Source organism: Microcebus murinus, chromosome 12 (assembly GCF_040939455.1).
Source record: "Microcebus murinus isolate Inina chromosome 12, M.murinus_Inina_mat1.0, whole genome shotgun sequence".
Lineage (NCBI taxonomy): Eukaryota > Metazoa > Chordata > Mammalia > Primates > Cheirogaleidae > Microcebus > Microcebus murinus.
In genome coordinates this window covers 52,020,490-52,041,963 of record NC_134115.1, presented here as the reverse complement: position 1 = coordinate 52,041,963, position 21,474 = coordinate 52,020,490, and the positions used below count along the sequence as shown (strand labels likewise).

Sequence of the window (21,474 nt, the reverse complement as noted above, 5' to 3'; positions counted from 1 at the left end):
ACATACATAAATACATAGATAAAATAGGTATGTGTAACATATATAGATACACATCTAAAGAGACTGGTGAGATCACAGATAATTAATTTTTCTTCATTTTGTTTACCTATCTTTCCTAAATTCTCTACCTTTATATTAAAAATTGTCTTTTTAAAGATGTTCAATTGTAGTTCTCAAACTGTGAACCTTCAATTTCAAGAAATAATCTACTTTTACTTAAAAAGGTATATTAAAAATAAATAAATAAAAAGGTATATTAAAATTTAAGGTACAATATCAATTTAAAAATAGATTACTACAATTCTCCAATGGTCCATCTTGATTTCTTCTTACTGTAAGTCTAAGAACTATAATCTCCTAAGATTATTTACACTGGAATTGTATAGCAAAAGGAAGAAACCGCACAGAAATTGGGCAGAGGGACAGCAAGAACCCCTGGAGCTACTAATAATTTGGCCTTTCATCTTTAGTATGAATATCATTACGCCATGCTCTAATCCTGTACTGAATTTTGTACCTTAATGTGAAACTACAGTATGGTCCAAATAAGAGACTCCACAGTTAGTGAAAAAGAGTATCAAGAACTTATGTTTATTTATTGATAAAGGATAAGGATAACAAAGACTTGCTAACTTTCCCATGTTGACCTTCACTAGTTAAACTATTCATGTTTGTTCAGTCTGCAGTTTCTTTCCACATGACTTACAAGGTGTTATTTTAACACAAATGGAACTCACTGAGTAATGTGACTGACTGAGGAAGAGCCAGTTCATGCAGATATTAGTCTTCAATTCTATCCCAGCAATGAGAATATTCTTGCTGGATTTGTTGAAAGGGTTTGAGAGGAAGGAAGAGACATTAGTGAGAATTTCCCTTAGATAAAACACGTTTTAGTTTAAAGAAATTCTGCTCAATTATGTTCCCCAAATATCATATATGAGATGAGTAATTTAGGACGGAAGTTGGAAACCTTGTTTTTTCCAAGAAATTTTTTTCCTGCCAGACTTCCCATTGTTATAATGCAAAACATATATTTAATAGATAAGCCAATCTTCTTCTTACTTTCTTTCTGGGTAAAGAATGGTTCAGTTCTAGTTAGAGCCAAAGATAGAAGAGCTGTTTTACTACCACACATCCCTTCCACAAGTTAAAGTAGTAACTGCATACAGTTCTTTATTTGAATTTTTATTGTATTTTTATTGTATTATATTTCATAGATAATTTTGAAAATACCAAAAAGCCCAAGGAAGATTAAAATCACCCACAATCCTACCACTCAAAAAAATCTTTATTATTAATAGTAAAAATTATTAAGTTGGTCATTAGTTTAAAAGGATACAGTAAAAGCTCAAGAACACTTAAGTAGAAATAGAAGAAACTAAGAGAGAAGGCATTTGAATTCACTTTGAGATGAGGAAAACAAAAATTACTTATCCACAAACATGTTGCCCAGATTTCCTTCCTCCTTGGAAGTATCCATAAGGTAGAATCAATATGATTAAGACTGTAAGAGTCAGTTCTCTTGCCTAAGCTATATGCTTACTCATATCTATGGTTTTTACTGTATAAAAGAAAAACATTTTTTGGCATTCAGGAATATAAATAAAGGCTCCTAATTATCAAATTATAGGAATACTTATGAATGAATGTCTAGGTAAACTGTCATCAAAATCCATTACTTGTTACTTCTACTGAATTTCAGATTTCAGTCTTTTTAACTCCCAAAAGAATAAAGATTTTTCTTGTGAAATTTAAGTTTGATAAACATTTTCTGCTACAAATTTTCTGGGAAACTCCATACAACCATGGGAAAAGAAACCTGTGGTGGCTAGAAAGAGACACATTCAGGAGTCACCTGGAGGCTAAAGAGGCCATCCAAAGGACTCGAGGAGATGAACTTATTTTAGTGTTTAAGGTCTATTTGGTGTTCAACGTCTAAGTCTATTTCTTGGATGACATGTCTCATGTACCTATGCTGTATGCAAGTAAGGGTTTTGTGGACAAATGTCTTTGAAAAATGCTTACAGTACATACTATTCTTGAGCTTATTACATATTAGCATTTAAGAGCTCTGAGCAGTCAAGAAAGAACACAATTTACCTTTGCTTCAAACAATGTTTCCCAAACTCCTTTGACCATGAAACCTTTGGTGGTATAATAACTGTTAATAACTTGAGAAATTCAGGATTTGAGGAACACATTTTATGAATGCTACCTTAATATATGTATCACTCTCCATGATCTTCAACCATATTAGTAATCCAGAGTTAACCAAGCTCAACAATGTTCACTCCTCTACCTTAACTTCCAGAGACTAAAGTTGATATACAGTGATAAATATTCACTTTAAAAAAATCAACATGCATGAGTAAATTTTAAGGTATGTAAGTGACATCTCAATAAAGCTGTTTTTGTGTGTGTTTTTTTTTTTAAAGAAACTAATATGCTTATGTTTCAGGAATACTGTAGAGTTACTTGGTGAACATGATATCAAAGCAAAAGGAGGACAGTTTTAAGGAATATTTTATGCTGACCAAGGTGACTCATTCCTGTGCCACAAGAAAGGATACATCTATAGTTACTATAATGTTTCCCAGACTCTACTTCTCTCCCCAATTCTACCGCTTCTACCTTTTCTTTCCAAATGTTCTGGCTAATACTTATAAATTAATCTGCTTAAGTCCTCCAAATAGTACAAAAGAATGAATGCATATTCCCTGGTGGGAATGAACAGCAGTAGCCATAGTCTAAAACAGTCCACCATAAGCACAGTATTTCTTTTAAACCTCATGTTCTTCTGGGCATATATATGTGAAAGAGTAAAAGTTTTTAATTTCAAATCTTTAGGGATAACTGATACATAAAGAATATGTGTTACATATTTACTTGTGTTATATATTTACTTGTTACTTTAGGTACCCTAATATATATTAACTATATCCTATTTCAGAAGTAAGGCTCAAAGCTAAAAATATCCCTTCTATCTTTACTATCTTTTTCTAGAAGCAAAAGTTGACAAGGTTTATGTAAGTCCTAAATCAGAATCATATTTCATGCATCCCTCCTGCAGTTAATACATGAAAAGATGATTTCATTTGCAGCCATAGGTGGATTACAATCAGCTAAATAAATCTCAATGGTCACTTTTAGTTTATCTCTTGATTCTTTGAGACACTTTTATCACTGCCACAAAACAAATACAAATATCATAAAAAGAGAAGGAAATGACACTTTTTATATGTAAACTATTTATTGAACCATTACATTTAAAATATTACTTCAAAGAGGCCACAAAAATAACAACATTCAGAAATTTCAGGTAAAACTCTTCAAGGGTAAATTGTTCTTTTATTTTTTTAGTCAGCTTGTACCAAGTTTAGCAACAAGAAGATACTTCTCTAGAGACTTTATTTAGAGACTTTTGATTCAGACTCAGTTTCTGCTAGTACTATGTAGAGCATCCACAATGGTTTTATTGTATTCTGCAATCTTTCTGGTCACATTTTTCATAATTGGTTGGTAATCACTCTCTTGACTCTTGGTAGCTATGACTAATTATATGAGTTAAGGGAGAACAATGTCAATAAAAATATTAATCTAAGTATGGCTCAGAAAGGAACTAAATCATACTGGTATTTTTCTTATTGAAAATAAGATGGCATAGAAAAAACACAACTGGAATACTTTAAAATACCATGTTATTTTAACAGATCAGAGATCATTTGAAAACAAAAGGCCAAGCAAAACATATTTCAAAAATATTCACCTATAGTATAAACACTTATACTTAACATGTCATGTATCTCAATCTAATTCTGGTTTTAGAACAATCTAATGTTCAGAAGAACCATGTTTTGTAGAGTACTACATTGAATTTTAGGTAAGTTTCTAGACTTAATTCTGTTTCAGAATCACCTACTTTATATTGCACAAAAAATGCTGGACTTTAAGCATTCTGTGAATGTGAGTCTTTTGCTTTTAAACTAAGTGGCACTACCATTGAGAATGCAGCCCCTAAAACATCTTTTTTTTTTTTTTTTTTTTTTTTTTTTTGAGAAAGTCTTACTCCATAGCCCTGGGTACAGTGCCATGGCATCATCATAGCTCACTGCAACCTCAAACTCCCTGGCTCAAGCTATCCTCCTGCCTCAGCCTCCTGAATAGTTGGGACTACAGGTGCCACCATCATGCCTGGCTAATTTTCCTACTTTTTGTAGAGATGGGATCTCACTCTCATTCAGGCTGGTCTCAAACTCCTGACCTCAAGTGATCTTCCCATCTCAGCCTCAAAACATCTTATTGGAGGTAATCTGGGGTCCATGTTGCCTCTGTGCTGAAGTTCAGCAGCACCATAGAGGAGAACCTATGGTACTAGAGAGCCAGGATCTAGTTCTACAAGCAGAGATGGCCTTGAATGGGTCAAAGAAGGAAATAGAAAATGACGTTTAGAGAAATGTTTGTTACAACTCCACAATATACATCCTCAGCAGCCACCTGCTGCCTCCTACGATCACACAAAAAGATAAGCAGTAATATGGGACATAAGTATCCTCTTGAGAGAAAAAGGTGAAATTGAATTTGCTGAAACATGGATGAGCTTGAAGGTTAAACTTCTCATAACTCTACTTAGTTTACCTCCCTTTGCTGCCCAGACATCCAAGGTGTAGCATTATAAATACCAACAAACAACTATATATCATATATTATATAAATATATAAGTTAAATATATATTTAGTTCTTTATATATAATTATTCCAACAATTCTATGAGAAGGAAATATTAACTGTATTTTAGAGATGATAAAATTCTGGCTTAAACAGATTAAATAAATTATCCAAAGTCTGTAACTTGTAAGTGGTAGAGTTACCATTACTTGAATCTAAAACCTGTGCACTTAATTATTGATACTATGTCAATTACAAAACCTGTGCACTTAATTATTATGCCACATTATGATGGCTTGATACTCCTTCTTTGGCAATTTCCAAAGTCTGCTTTCTGTTAGTTACTTTGGGGTACACACACAAACACACACACTTCCTAACTATTGTACAGAGGCAACTATGTCTTATTCATTTATGCCCCACATAGTTTACACCTCAGTGTTTTATACATACATATTAGGTATTTAATAACTATATGTTGAACTAAATTTCATTTGAGTCTTTAAAGAAATTTCTAGAAAAAAATAACTTAGTTAAGTTCACTTGTAGTTTTTAAAGGATACATTCTTTCATCACAAAATTATTTTGCTCATGGTGTTGCCACTTTCTCTCCAAATTTGTAAGCTAAAAACGTAAAAGAAAAATGTTAGCTAGTACCCATAATCAAAACAATTATGTACCTTTCTCTAAGAAGACTTTAAAAACTGCTCAATTTAATGTTATCAACTCCTCACATTTTATTGAGATAAAGCCACAGTAGACAAAAAAGAAATTTAGGAAAGATTAAACAATAGTAAATACATTAATACAATGTTGACATCTACAATAGGTTTTACTCTATATGTTTATTTTAATTAGAAAATATTTAAAATGTTTATTATACCAATGATCATGCCGACTGAAAGACAATTTATGATTTTCCTTTTCCTAAAAGAACTTAAAAAAGAATGGGACATCATGGTAATCTCTCCTTGAAATCTGGAAGTCTAATGTCACCGATGTAATATATATTCAAACATTGTCAAAGGTTTAGCTATATAGGAGAAACTTCCTTATTTCCAGGGTAAATTTCCTGTCTAAATCCACGAGCTGTGATAAGAGCAGAGCTGCAGTGTGAAGATTACAAGAGTGCTGGTAGAAAGCTGGCCCTGTTACAATAATTTCTGCATCAACAGGAAGCTAATGTGGATATTATATTGATGGTTGCTTCCTCAGAAGACAATTTTACTGTTATAGAATTAAATTGTTTTTCTGATTTAATTAACCTTGTAACTCTGGGTTATGGTCTTTCTTTTTTAAGATGCACATAGTTTTTTACCTAAGCAAAGGACCATCTGAAAAATGAAATACTAAAATAATGTTTTGCCTGGACATTTCAAAGAAGTAGTGATCACATTTTAAAATATGACAATTAAAACAGCATTAATAATGTTTTTTTCTACTCTAATGTTAAAATTATTTTCAGGGCATAAGTTCACTCTCAATGTAGCATCCACCCCACTGTTTCCTCCAAAGAGATAAATCTAGATATTAGAATGACTCATAACTAATAATTATATATACTGTTATGTGCTGTGAGCTAATGCTAGTAAATCAGATCAATCTCTCCCAGATAGAATCTTGAAGTTAAGATGGACTTAAGGAAGCAGTCAGCACTTTTTGGCAGCAAATCTCTAATAACCTTTTGCAAAGTCAAGTACCAGGCTTTTTTCTCTTTGTTTCATACTAAGAGGTGGCTTTCTTGCAATGCAGTAGAACTCCTAAGTGCTACACAAAGAATGATATAAAAAGCAACACTATGTCAGATGGTCAAATTCCTATTATATTGTACATCTCTATTACTGATTTGCCTTTAACCTCCCAAGAACTCCAAAAGCAAAAAACTCATTTTTGAAAATGTTTTTCCCTATAACTTATTATCACTTCCCTAACTTATTATTATTATTACTTATTATTACTTCCCTAGCTTATTGTTATTTCTCTATAACATTATTATTACATATTAGTAGTAGTAGAGCTAGGATCTCACTCTGTCATCTACGCTGAATGCAATGGCACAATCATAGCTCACTACAGCCTTGAACTCCCTCCTCAACCTTCTGAGTAGCTAGGATTACAGGCATGTACCACCACACATGGCTAATTTTTTAATTTTTTGTAGAGATGGGGTCTTGCTATGTTGCCTAGGCTGGTCTCAAACTCATGGGCTCAATTGATCCTCCTGTCTCCCAAAGCATTGAGATTATAGGCATGAGCCACAGCTCGTGGTCTTTATCACTTATTTAAATAATCTGTTAAGTAAAATTATTTATAGATGCCAAAAGCCAGTTTTCAAGAAAATAGTTGCAAAAGATAGAAAGACCAGGATTTAGTTTGATCAGTTGAGATTCACAAAAAACAACAAATAATACAGACAAGGCTTTAAAGTTATGGTTTATGTTATGATTTCAGTTATCAATATATGGAAGTAAGAATATGCTTAGCACTTAATGTTGGAATAAACAAGGTAGCCATTGACTCTAAGGAATGGTGTTTGTCAAGTGTTTTCCTCCTTAAATCATCTATTCAGTGGAAGAGGAGGGCCAACATTCCATAAGAAATATCAATATTTTTTTCTAAGAACCATTTAAGACAAATGACCTCACAAACTTTTTCTTGTTTCTTTTTCAGCACTCATTCCCACTCTAAACAACCTTAGATAATTTTATCACTAAAAGACTACATCTAAGTTTGTATATTAATAAGTAGAGACACAATAAATGACTAGTAAATTTGAATTATGTAAATTAGTGATTTCCACGCTTTTAGTAGAGTGGTACGCTCTCATGAGATTTCACCCCTTATAAGATGAATACAAGGGGGATGGGTATCTACATATTTTTTTTAATGGTACATCCATACAATGAAAGAGCTAATGTCATAGAAATGTCATCAAAAAAGAAAAAGTCTGAAAAAATTTAAGAAAATTTTTAAAGGCTGAATAGAATTTCATTTTTTATAAAAACTATAATTAATATGGGTACATGACTACAAAGGAAAAAAAGACTCTAAGAATATTATACCAAAATCTTAACAATGGTTGTCACTGGATAGTGGGAAATCAAGTGAAATTATTTTTTTCTTTCATGATCATATTACTATATAGAGAACAGAAGGAAAATTTTAATGCATTTAGCATAATAAATCATATGTAAAAATTGCTAATATAGAGTAATTAGATATGAGAATGACCAATCTTTTTCAGAACATAATTACTGATTTTGTATATGACACAATGCTTCATTCATTCATTCGACAAACACTGGACATCTACTATGTGCCAACCAATAGGCCAGTACTGGGGATAAAGTGAATGAGACAGTGTCTCTGCCCTCTCAGAGCTCACAATCTAGAAGACCTCTACTCACATCTTCTCTTTTAAAGAAAAAAAAAAGAAGACCTCAAACAGTGTTCAGGTACTTATCAGCAGGATGAGTGACATGAAAAGGGAGTTGCAGGTATATGTCTGTGCATCATATGTAAATAATCACTGCTCTTACATCATTATTTGAACAGTTTTAAAACTAGAAATTACTTAAATGTGTAAATAAAGGTAATAGGTTCAGTAAATTATGCTATACTCATGTAGCAGAATATTATTAAGATATTAAGAATATTTTTAAAAATATATATATTGACAAGGGAAAGTACTTATGATGTATCATTAATAATGAAAAATAAGCCCCAAATAATATGTACATGATACCATTTATATAAATATAGAGATATAAATGTGTACTTGTATATATGCATAAGTATGTATATACCTATACATATACAGAGAGAAAGAGAGAGAAAGAAAGACTAATAGGATCCACACCAAAATGCCAACAAGAATCTCTTTTCTGGGTGGTGGGATATTGGTCATTAGGGTTTATTTTATTTGCAGTTTTTATGGGTTTTCAAAGTTTCTGCATTATAAATGTTTTACTTTTGAATTTTTTTAAAGTTATTACCTAATATATCATAATGGTTGTGCCCAAGACCGTGCCTAACATAGATGTGGCCTTCTATATATATAGGTTTATAGAAGGTAAAGAAGCAGAAGTTAATTTATTCTAAGTGGAGACTATACATAACTGGCTGTCTTCAAAGCCAGAAAATCTGGAAGCTATATAAAGCAGTTTTTAAAATAAAAAAGGATTGTTCTGGGTGAAAATATAGATTAAGAGAATAGGACAGATAGCCTAAAAGGATAAATGAATTCCAAAGTTCAGTTTTAAAAATTTTTACCTGAGAATGTGTCTCATTTTCTTGCAGTTGTGTTTTTAGTGTATCATATTCTACGTTTAGGGTCTCCATTATTTTCTTAAAGGCATTTCTGCGGATTGATAATACCATTCTCTCCTGATGTAATTTCTAGATAGATCCAAATAGATGCAAATAAGAGGCTGTAATAAGGATCCAGCAAGCCAGTATAAATCGTATTTGACTTAAATAATTTCAATGACTATATTCTGATAAAATTCTACCAAGACTATAACTACTCTACAATTTGTTTGTAAAAATATCCTTTGAACTATAAGCTATGTTAATATTAACAGTATTAATAATTCTATTAATGTTGCCATATTTGTCCCTACTCCACCGAATTGACTTTTAAATTAATGTAAACAGCAATGGAAAGAAACTGACAATTTTTAAGTAGGGAAGAGTTATAATTAAATCTACATTTAACAAAGTTCACATTTGTTGAAATGCTCTTTATCAAGTAGTAGCTTGTATCTTGCTTTTTAATTTAGCCTTTTGTCTAAAACTTTAAGTCACTCTAAATTCTAATTACATATGTAAACATTTTTATTATTTTTTCTCAGCTTATATATCAAATAATCAACTGAAAATAAAAAATCCTGTGAAGTACATATATATTAAATTTGATCAAGAAAAATCAATCTGAATTATAATTTTATAAGACTTTGTTAGCATTTACCTTTTTCTTTTCTTCACCTGATGATTTTAAAGCTGGCAAATCATTATATGTCTCCAGATCAGTTGTCATTTGCTTAATTTTGCTTTTTAGAGAATGCTGTTCCTCAGTCATCTTACTTTCCAGAAGCTCCATTTTCTGTAGATCCAACTGCAGACGTTGACTTTCTGAAGGATAAGAATGTAAAGCCATAATTTTGTTTGTTTGTTTTGAGACAAGTATTGCTCTGTTGCCCAGGCTAGAGTGCAATGGCATTATCTTAGCTCACTGCAACCTCAAACTCCTGGGCTCTAGCAATCCTCCTGCCTGAGCCTCCTGAGTAGCTGGGATTATAGGCATGTGCCACCTCCCCTGAATCATTTATTCCCCTAGAGACTAGGCTCTCACTATGTTGCCTGGGCTGGACTTGAACTCTTATTTTATTTTTTTTTTGAGACAGAGTCTCGCTTTGTTGTCCAGGCTAGAGTGAGTGCCGTGGCATCAGCCTAGCTCACAGCAACCTCAAATTCCTGGACTCATGCAATCCTTCTGCCTCAACCTCCTGAGTAGCTGGGACTACAGGCATGCGCCACCATGCCTGGCTAATTTTTTCTATATATTAGTTGGCCAATTAATTTCTTTCTATTTATAATAGAGACGGGGTCTTGCTCTTGCTCAGGCTGGTCTCAAACTCCTGAGCTCAAACGATACACCCACCTCAGCCTCCCAGAGTGCTAGGATTACAGACATGAGCCACCACGCTCAGCCTGGTCTTAAACTCTTGACCTCAAGTGATTTTCCACCTCAGCTCCCAAAGCACTAGGAAGGCAGTAAAGTCATAATTAATCAAAATGTTATTCCTTTCACACAAGGACATGCAATGTAACAATTAAAAATCATATTTTATAAGAGTATCTGTAAAAGAAATATATGTTCACCATGACCAGTGAGATAACATAAAGAAAAATTAAGAAAAAAAATACTCATCCCCTCAGTAACCAATTTCAGGCAATCAATATATCAGGTAACCAATTTAACCTGATGTATATTAGACACAGCTGTCTCTATGCTAATATAAGCATATAAGAATATACATAGGTTTTAAAAAATCATATAACTTATGATACTCATTTTTTTTTTTTTGAGACAGAGTCTCGCTTTCTTGCCTAGGCTAGAATGAGTGCCATGGTGTCAGCCTAGCTCACAGCAACCTCAAACTCCTGGGCTCAAGCAATCCTCCTGCCTCAGCTTCCCGAGTAGCTGGGACTACAGGCACGAGCCACCATGCCCGGCTGATTTTTATATTATATATATTAGTTGGCCAATTAATTTCTTTCTATTTTTATGGTAGAGACGGGGTCTCGCTCAGGCTGGTTTTGAACTCCTGATCTTGAGCAATCCGCCCGCCTCAGCCTCCCAGAGTGCTAGGATTACAGGCGTGAGCCACCGCGCCTGGCCGATACTCATATTTAATAGGGACATGACACACAGTTATGTGGGAAAAAATAAGCAAGCTACAAAACATTACATATTTGAACATAATTTCATAATTGCATATATAATCAATTCTCACTATTTATGGTAGCTATGTTCTATAAAGTCACTGTAAACAATGATTTTTGTTTAACCAAATATTGAATTACTGGGTCTGGTTCCTGTGAATCTCTGGTAACATTTTTGTCAGTTGATCAATATATAACCTTGTTTTATGTGTGCTTCTGTTAAAGACTTTTTATTTAATGTAGGTTGTGGATTCATTAACATTGAATTCACATTGAACAGCACTGTAACTCATGCCAAAATGAAGCTTATCTCACACACGTTTTCTCCACAGGGCACATAGCAGCCTTCTTGCTCTTAGGAACACTAGATAGCACATTACCACTTTGCTTAGGGCCATTTTAAAATAGCATGGTCACTAATAAAAAATACAAAAATCCTAAAAATGTGGCACTAAATATACCACAAAAAGGAAACCCATCTGTAGTATGAGAACTGAAATAAGAAAGCAGAGTGCTGTCATTTTCAACTTGTCAGGAACATGCACGTCAGGCTGTTCAGATTTTTCACCACTCTGCATATGTCCACGAATGAACATGAAAGTGCTGCAACCACTGACTTGGGGGCTACAAAATAATTTTAGTGAGAAGGCAAATTCAAAATACGGAATCTGTGAATAATGGGTATTGACTATATGTATGTGTCTCATTTTTTTCATTAAAGAGTAACCTGCATCTATCTACTATGTAGCAGGTGCTGAGGATATAACAGAAATCTACTATGTAGCAGGTGCTGAGGATATAACAGAGACATTGTTTTCATTCAAGGAGCTATATTTTAGAGGTAGAACCAGGCAATTGAACAATGCTTTAAAAGTCATTAAGAAAAGAGGTTTGTTATTCAACCAAAATATAAATTGGTATAATTAAACCAGTATTCCTTGAATACTTCCTTTTATCCCTTTAAGAGTTTTAAAACTCAACTATATTGACATACATTATTAGAAAAAATATATATGTACACATAAATATAAACATATAAATATATATCTGTAACACAAGTCTTAAATATTGTTACAAAGGGTTTTGTTCTGTTGGATTCTTATCTCTACTAGGTTTAGAAATATTAACAGTTACGAGAATCAAAGTGCTGAACAAGTCACTAAGGCTTATAGTGTTTTAATGCTCTATATAGGAAATGTTCTTAGCTTGTAGATATTTTAACTACTTGGAGTAATCAATTATATAAATCTAACTTCAAGGTTACTTTGAATATATACTGGGGAAATACATTCAAGAAATACACAAATTGATTTTTCTACAGAAAAAAAGAAAATGGTTGGTTGGTATAGGGTAAAGTTTATCTTCCTTTAACAACAGGTCCCCAATGAAAAGCTAAAAGCTACTCCAAGAGAAGAGACAGGAAGAGGATGCAGTCTAGTTCCTTCTGATATGCTATGAAGCTGCAAAGTTTACCAAGCAGTGTGTACATAGTAGCAAAATCTCAGAAGGAACCACTTTGACCTGGGGAAATGTTTCTGAAATATACTGTCATCAGCACATTTGTTTACTCCCTGGAGTTTCCTTTCCAAAAATATAAATAAAAACTATTGCTGACAAATTCCTTGCCTCTTTACCCATGCAGCACAACAGTGTTTCTCAACTTTTTTTTTCCATTATCAATGCCCTAAGAAGCCTTTTGTAAACTTTTCCCTTCAATCGCCTCCCTCCTCTGATGTAGTGTCTATCTGTTTATATACAGTGACCCTTTGGAGGATGGCAAATCATTATAATATCTAAGATTTTTTTCACCCTCCTCCCAAGAAGCAATTTTGGTGCCCTTTGAGGGCAATACTGCTCCATTAAAAAACATGGAGAACACTAAGAAAAACAGATGAGCCCCAATTATAACCTCAAGGGTAGAAAGGAAGGCAATTCACAAAGGGGAATACAAAATCCATTATCTCTGAAAGATGAACAAGAATATTATAAACCTCTTATGGTGATTTCCATATACAAAAAGTTGCCTGAGATGGGGGATGGTGTTAGAAAAAGAACGAATCAGTTGTTATATATGCTTGGTTTAAATTAACACAAAAATAACTCAGTAAATTAAATTTATTGTAGGGGTCAGACAATTCAACCTTTAATAAAAAAATTTTCCAACAAAATCCTCATCATAATAATAAACTAGATTTTTACCTGCATTGAAGCCAGTTCTTATTTTTTCAAACTGTACATCTCTGGAGAAAAAATACGACTAGTTTTTAAAAGATATATAAACACAAAAGTATAAAAGTATAGAAGGAATACGGAGTCCTGATTATTGAATTTCTTTCCTGGTATTGGTATTTGCCTTTCAAAAAATATATTTCTTGATGGCTGTTATATAAAGATAGCTTAAAGGAGGAAAAAACTTGTTGAATTAATATTTTCCTTAGATAAATGAAAAACTTAAGCACTATGGTTTAAAATACAAAACAGAGGTTTTCTAGGTAGAATAACAGAACATAACAGTCTTTATAGAAAAAAGAAAATAAATATTTTAAAATACTACAAGTTATACATATCCAAAAGAATTGAAAACAGGATCTTGAAGAAATATTTGCACACCCATGCTCACTGCAGCATTATTCACAATAGCTCAGAGGTAGAAGCAACCTAAATGTCTGTCTGTGAATGGTTAAAGAAATATGGTATATGCATGCAATGGCATGTTATTCGGCCTTAAAAATGAAGGAAATCCTTCTTTGCTACAACATGGATGAAACTTGATGACATTATTTTAAATGTAGTAAGCCAGTCACACAAAAGACAGATACTGTGTACCTACACTTATATGAGGTTATCTAAAGTAGTCAAATCCACAGAAACAGAAGTAGAACTATGGCTGCCAGAGGGCAGGGGAAATGAATGTGGAGAGTTGTTCAATGGGTATAGTGTTTCAGTTTTGCAAGATGAAGAAGTTCTAGAGATCTATTCTACAATAAGGTGCATGTAGTTAACAATACTGTACACTTAAAAATAGTTAAAATGGTAAATTTTGGTTTTTACCACAATAAAGGATATAGTGAAACCAATAGTAGGCACAAAAATTAAGGTTAGAATGTACCTCCTTCCAGTTTCTTGGCATATAATTCAGACATACAAATAAAACTATGGCAAACAAAATCTAAACAAATCTGGGCATAAAATATGCTTGAATGTATAGAGTAACAACAATTGAACAACTATATCATCACTCTTAATTCAATGATATATTAAAAGCATTCAGTATGCATTTAGAGGTCCATAATCCCTTATCTAAAACTCCTGGGCAGAATGCAGAATTCTTTGGATTTTAGAAAAGTAACAAAATGCACATATTAATTATTACATAACTCCCGTGGCAGGGTCTGAGGAAGTACCCTGTAATCAAGTACATGAATATTTCTGCAGCAAAAAGTATAAATAGTCACACTAGGTAGGATAATTATCCTCATGTCAGTTCAGGTCTGGTTATGTTTTGCTGCCAAGATCTTTTTTGATTTTGGGAATCCAGATAAAGTATTATAGATCTTTTATTCCATTTCAAGGATCTTTCAATATTTTAACTTAGCAAATATTAATTAAGTCTTCATTGCTTATCATCTCACTAGCAGCCAGATATATCCAAGTAGACAAAAGCATAGTTAATTCAAAGTCACCACACAATAGCAAAAAGAACACCCATAGTTAGAAGCCATAAGTTTATACACCAAGAATCCACATTTTTACGAAACTTTTATCAGTTTATAAACCAAGAATCCAAATTTTCACATAACTTAATCCTAGACTCTTTAAGTGCAACTTTGTACATCTGTTTCTAAACTCTACCTGTAACATCCCAATGGCAGCCACTAGCCACATATGGCTTTCAAGCACTTGAAATCTATCTAGTTCAAATTGAAATGCCATAAGTATGAACTATTTCTTTATTTGCTTTTATATAGGTTACATGTTAAAATAATAGTATCTTGGATACACTGGTTTAAATAAAATATATTATTAAAATTTACTTGTCTCGGGGAGGGGGGCGGGTATATACATACATAATGAGTGAGATGTGCACCATCTGGGGGATGGTCATGATGGAGACTCAGACTTTTGGGGGGAGGGGGGAAATGGGCATTTATTCAAACCTTAAAATCTGTACCCCCATAATATGACGAAATTAAAAAAAAAAAAAATTTACTTGTCTCTTTTTACTTTTTACATGGTTACCAGAAAGTTTTAATTATATATGTGGTTGGCCTTGTATTTCTGTTGGACCATGATGCTCTAGCTGGATGCTAGTGGACATGGCTGAAAATCATTAAAATGAAAGATCACCTCCTCTAGGACACTTCCCTTAATTGTCTAAAACTGAACTGGATATGTACCCTATTTATTTACATTGCTCCTTATACTTACTTCTATCATAGCATTATTTCACTGTGTTATAACTGTTTGTCATTCTACCAGGTTGAATGCTACTTGAGGAAACATTGGATTTTTTTTTAGCCTCTGTAAAATGACAAAGATTCTCTCCTTGACCAAACTCCTTTGGGTCCTCTTCTCAACTAGGCCTTAACCTTGGCTTATAAAAACTCCAGACACAAATTATCTCATCCACTCTCTTCCACCCATATTAAAAGGTTTAAACAAACACTAACATAGTTTCTAATAGCTTAACCACTTTGGTACAGCGCTCACCGGCCGTGAAACCTTGCCAACAGCCGGCACTCACAGTCCACACAATAGTTTGTGCTGTGCATTGAGGACGAATTTGTTTTGCTCTTGTGTGATGAGGAAAGCTTTAAAGCACTGAAACCTTGTTTTACTTTATAGGCAGCTTTACTTGTAATGTAAATCAGAATAGGTAACATATACATACATATATATTTTCATTACGTTATTTTTAAATGTGCACAATTTTATTTTGATAAATGAAAAATTAGAAAAGTCATATCATGGCTGTGCACGTTCATCTGTGGCTATCGACTATAGTCAATGCTGGTACCAAAGTGGTTAAGGCCACATCCCTAGGATGATCCTACCCCTCTCTTAAAGTGCCTAAGAAAGCTCCAGGCTGCCAAAAGAATTTACTATTTGTTCTAGCCAATATCAGACAATAGAGAATTTACTCAAAAGGACTTACAACTGTGATTCCTTCCTCTGTCCCTTTGAAATGTATATGTATCGCCCACTACTCAGGTGTGTCTTTCTCAAGGATCTGAAAGTTATTCCTTTAAAATGCAATTATCAGGAAGGTTAGGGCCTCAGTCTCCCAGTCTCTATAGGGATAGAGTTCTAACTTCCATAATTGCTAGCTAACAGACAGCTGGCCTAATCAGAATTTACACTGACCAACCCTTTGTAGTTTTTCACTTCCCTTACTGGCTCTCTCCGTACCCTCACTACTCCTTCACTCTCCCTTTAAAACACCCAGTCACCTCTGAACAAATCAAAGTTTAATTCAATTCACAGTTGGACTCACCTTCCCTACTACAAGGCAGTATTAGTAACTGAAATCTATACTTACCACTTTAACTAAAATCCAGCTTTATCTTTGACAACACCCAGATATAGCACAGGCAAGGAGAAAAAATTCAATGAATATTGTTAAATGAATGAGATTTATATTACTGTAATACTATTAAGTGGATGAGAAAAGTCACACAAAATTCTGAGATTATAAATCACTGGGGCAATAGGCAATAATAAATTACAACCTCAGTCAATGAGGCCTTCAAAAAAAGTCAGAGAGTAACATTGGTATATTTTTTAAAATTCCAATTTGTTATAAAAAAAAATATTAAAATCTAGGTTGTTTTCTCACCTGAAGTCAAATTTCTAGCAGTACTTTGGGATTTCTGCATTTCAGTAGATTTAAAATTGAGGTCATCCTGCATCATCTTTAGCTCTTGATTGGTGATAGAGGATATCTGTTTCATACGATTTATATCCTGTATTTGCAAAGAAATAAAAATAGAAAAATTCCACTGATTTAACTCTTCAATAAAACTGTTGGAAAACACTGTTAAAGGATGAGATGTTTGAATAGGTATTTTTTTTTGAAATATTATCATCCAATTTAGCTGTTTTATAGAGGAAAACAGTGAGATTCAAAGTCAAGTTTCATCAATAAAAAGATTGTATAAATTCAGAGATTTTCATTGGATTTATTTCACTGTAGAAAAAATTCAACAATTATTATTTTAGGAACTGGTTAGAGCAGGGGTCCTCAAACTTTTTAAACAGGGAGCCAGTTCACTGTCCCTCACACTGTTGGAGGGCTGAACTATATAGTTTAAAAAAAACTATGAACAAATTCCTATGAACACTGCACATATCTTATTTTGAAGTAAAAAAACAAACAGGTAAAAACATCCACATGTGGCCTGCAGGTCATAGTTTGAGGACGCCTGGGTTAGAGCCTTAAAACACTAAGAATACTGAAAAGGGATGATGCATTTTCCTCCTGTGGTGCCACACATAGTAGATGCTCAATAAACATTGTTGATAATTCAAGATGCTCATTACATTAAAAATTAGATGCTCATTACAATTATAAGAATCCCTTCATTTATAATAAAAATTACACTATAAAATACATTAACATTTTCTAATATGTCTAGGTTTTGAAATTATCTAAGCAAATGTTACTTTTTATAAGTTCAGATACATTAACTATGGAAGAATATGTTAAAAATGACTCTGAATTAGTGCCTCTTTTATTGCTGAATATAGATATTATATATATATATCATCCCTTTCTTCTGTCATCCCACCTAGCTGACCTTTTTTTTTCACAGTGTCCTTTCATCTCTATTTGAAATCTGTGTTCAATTTTTATAACTGTTGTAACAAATTATGCCAAACTTTAATGATTTAAGACAATGACATTTTGTTATCTTACAATCCTGGAAGTCAGAGGTTGGAGGAAGTCTCACTTGACTAGAATCAACATTCTAGCTGACCTTCTAATAGGAGATAAAAATTAATACCTTAAAGAAACAAAATAGCAAGAAAGGGAATTTAAAGGAAACAGGTTAAATGAGCAGACATGGTAGTGAGCCATGCCATATTTTTTGAGTTGTATTTGAAAAGTTAATCACAGAAAAAATAATGACACCATTACAGGCACATGGTACTTACACGACTACAGTGCTCCAAAAGTGACACAATACTGGCTTCTATCTGTGCCTTCCGTTCCAGTTCCTGATTCTTAGTTTCCTCAAAAGTCTCAATAAAAGCTGCCAATTGTAAAATATGACAAGAGAAGCTACTGTAGATATAGTCAACAGTATATAAACTCTGATTTGTAGGTCTGATTTTAGAAATTCAAAGCAAATATAAATTTAAGTATAAATTAAATTGTTTCATTTTTATTGTTTAATATTTTAATATTACTGTTTAATATTTTATTAACCCAAGGGTAATTACTCAATAAGAACATTTCCACATACTGTCAAATTTTGAAAGCCTAATTGCTATAACCTTGATATAAATAAATTAGAAAGTTATAAATATAGGCTCAAAAGAAACAGCTGAAAATATGAAGCTGAGAAAAAAATCTGTTTTTACATAGGATCTCCTTGATACATCTATAATTGGCCACTAACTTTATTTCTGAAATTAATATTATGAAACACCTATTTTATCTGAAAATCAGTATTTTACTTATAATACCAGATTAATCTCAACTAAATAAATATATTCAGATTATAAATAAATATTCTAGGAGATCCTTTTACCTATCTAATATAGAACTGGCACATAATTGCTCCTATTTATAGTCTTCACATATTTCTATGGAACTTCTAAAAAAAATAAAACCTTTCAGTTAAAAATAATTTCACTGTTAGCATGAAATAAACATCAATGGTTTGCCTTCTATAATGAATTTCCATTTTATTTTTTCCTACTTACACATTAAATATATTTTTTAATTGAAACCGTCTTCAAGAAAACATTTTTTAAATCTGAATATGATGGGAGAAGACCACAATAAACATTTTTTTAAAAACTGAATTTCCTTTAATGTCCTACTTAAACATCTTAAATTTAGGTTTCAAGTGTGATTACCTTGATTCTACAATGCATTGATCATATATTACATAGTCAAATGAGATTTTTACACATACAAAGGCATACATGAATGAATACTCTCTTTTAGAAGTATTTTGTTAGGAAAACAAACCATAATTAAGACACAGGAAGAAATCTGGGATAGGTAACCTCCAATTTTAAGATTCTGTAGCATGGGAATTTCTTTAATTCATTTGATAAACATTCATTAAATGAACATTTATTAAAGGCCACCTAAGTGCCAGATACCATACTACATAGTATCTAATGATTTCCAATATTATGGAGTCATAACACATCATTCTTTGATTTTACACTCTCTCCTTTATCAAAACCACTTTTTTTAAAAAAAAGAAAACAATAGCCAGGCACAGTGGCTTACACCTGTAATCCTAGCACTCTGGGAGGCCGAGGTGGGAGGATTGCTTGAGGCCAGGAGTTTGAGACAGCCTCAGCAAGAGTGAGACCCCGTCTCTACAAAAAGCAGAAAAGTTAGCTGAGTGTGGGTGTGTGTGCCAGTAGTCCCAGCTACTTGGGAGGCTGAGGCAGGAGGATCACTTTAACCCAGGAGTTTGAGGTTGCAGTGCACTATTGCTAGGCAGGAACCAAATCCTGGAAAGTCCTTGGAAAGGACTTAAAGGCTTTCCATTCTCAACTTGGGGCTACTCAACCTACACACGAATACTACTGGTGATAAGAAACATAAGTTCCCAAGAAAATCCACTCTATCTTTGAATAGCTCATAATGATAAGCAAGATAGCAGAGTATCTTCTTTCACAGAGTTTATGGTCTAGGGACTTAACAAGTAATTACACCAAAACAGGAGAATCACTTGAGGCCAGGAGTTCCAGACCAGCCTAAGCAAGAGTGAGACCCCATCTCTACAAAAAATACAAAAGTAGCTAGGCCTGGTGGCAGATACAGAATAGGAAGGTGGTTCCTGTGGGGTGGCGAAGGAGGGGGCAGGGAAAGATTGCAGGAAAATGCAGTAACTAACCGCAAAGAGTAGGAACTTGAGGTTTTGAGGCATACACACCTGTGGAGCTGCAACTTTGTTATAAGAACACCTGCCAATCATGTATATCAATCATCTGGTAACATCCCACACTTCCCATAGGCCCTTCCTCAGACTAGGCCAATAAAAGAAAACCACCTGGGAGTCCTCAATGTCTTTCTCCACTCGTGGAGACTGACCCGTTCCTCTCTGGAATGTATTATCACTTTGTATAGCTCCCTTCTTTTCTGCAATAAAAACTGTTTGTGTGGAATTGCTTTCTGTCTGTGGTTACTCTGTCATACTGACCCTGCTTGTTAATTTTCCAAGCAAAGAGTCATAGAACCAGGACAACAGTCCACCAACAGGCCGGACCTGACACTATCATGATGTCACTGCACTCTAGTCCAGGTGACAGAGTGATACTGTCTCAAAAAACAAAACAAAACAAAACAAAGAGTTAATTTTGATATAATTTCTGATATTTGCTAAGATTTTAAAGAAATCTTGTTATATTGTGAAATCAGAGTTGACAATTACTGTTTTATAGCATGTCTCTATGAAGGTAACAATTAACTTCAGATCTATAAAACTTCAGATTTTAGCAAAATGATAACTTAAAAGGAAACCAGTAATAGATCGTATGTGTCAATTTCTAAAAATTTATAAATGTACAAGTTTAAATGATGATCCATTTATAAAGTAAAGCTGAGATTATTATTATTATTATTTTTTTGAGACAGAGTCTCGCTTTGTTGCCCCAGGCTAGAGTGAGTGCCGTGGTGTCACCCTAGCTCACAGCAACCTCAAACTGCTGGCATCAAGCAATCCTGCTGCCTCAGCCTCCCGAGTAGCTGGGACTACAGGCATGTGCCAACATGCCCGGCTAATTTTTTCTATATATATTAGTTGGCCAATTAATTTCTTTCTATTTATAGTAGAGATGGGGTCTCACTCTTGCTCAGGCTAGTTTCAAACTCCTGACCTTGAGCAATCTGCCCGCCTCAGCCTCCCAGAGTGCTAGGATTACAGGAGTGAGCCACCGCGCCCAGCCTAAGATTATTTTTTTTAAGTGAATAAAAACTGTAACAGAAGGTTACTAACATTACAGTTGGTGGTAGTAACAAAATCTGAGGTGAGGGCTAATAAATAATAAGTATTATGAAAAATTAAAATAAAAGTGAAAGATATTAAAGGTGAACAAAATGAAGTATGTAAAAGAGAACATTCAATCAATAAGTGGTACATAGGTTCTCTCTATACAGACTATGAATATAAG

General features: G+C 33.4%; 1 protein-coding gene across 1 annotated transcript in view; it reads right to left on the bottom strand.

Moving 5' to 3' along the window:
• Positions 1 to 290: 290 nt before the first annotated feature.
• Positions 291 to 21,474, bottom strand: part of IFT74 (intraflagellar transport 74) — a 91,716-nt gene continuing 70,532 nt past the window's right edge. Inside the window, exons 15-20 of the mRNA XM_076008788.1 lie at positions 18,268 to 18,365; positions 16,949 to 17,075; positions 9,635 to 9,798; positions 8,938 to 9,063; positions 5,229 to 5,289; positions 291 to 3,551 (exon numbers count right to left, since the gene is read on the bottom strand). Coding sequence (XP_075864903.1) covers positions 3,433 to 3,551; positions 5,229 to 5,289; positions 8,938 to 9,063; positions 9,635 to 9,798; positions 16,949 to 17,075; positions 18,268 to 18,365 — 695 coding nt within the window. The 3' untranslated portion in view covers positions 291 to 3,432. The remainder of the gene's footprint in view (positions 3,552 to 5,228; positions 5,290 to 8,937; positions 9,064 to 9,634; positions 9,799 to 16,948; positions 17,076 to 18,267; positions 18,366 to 21,474) is intronic.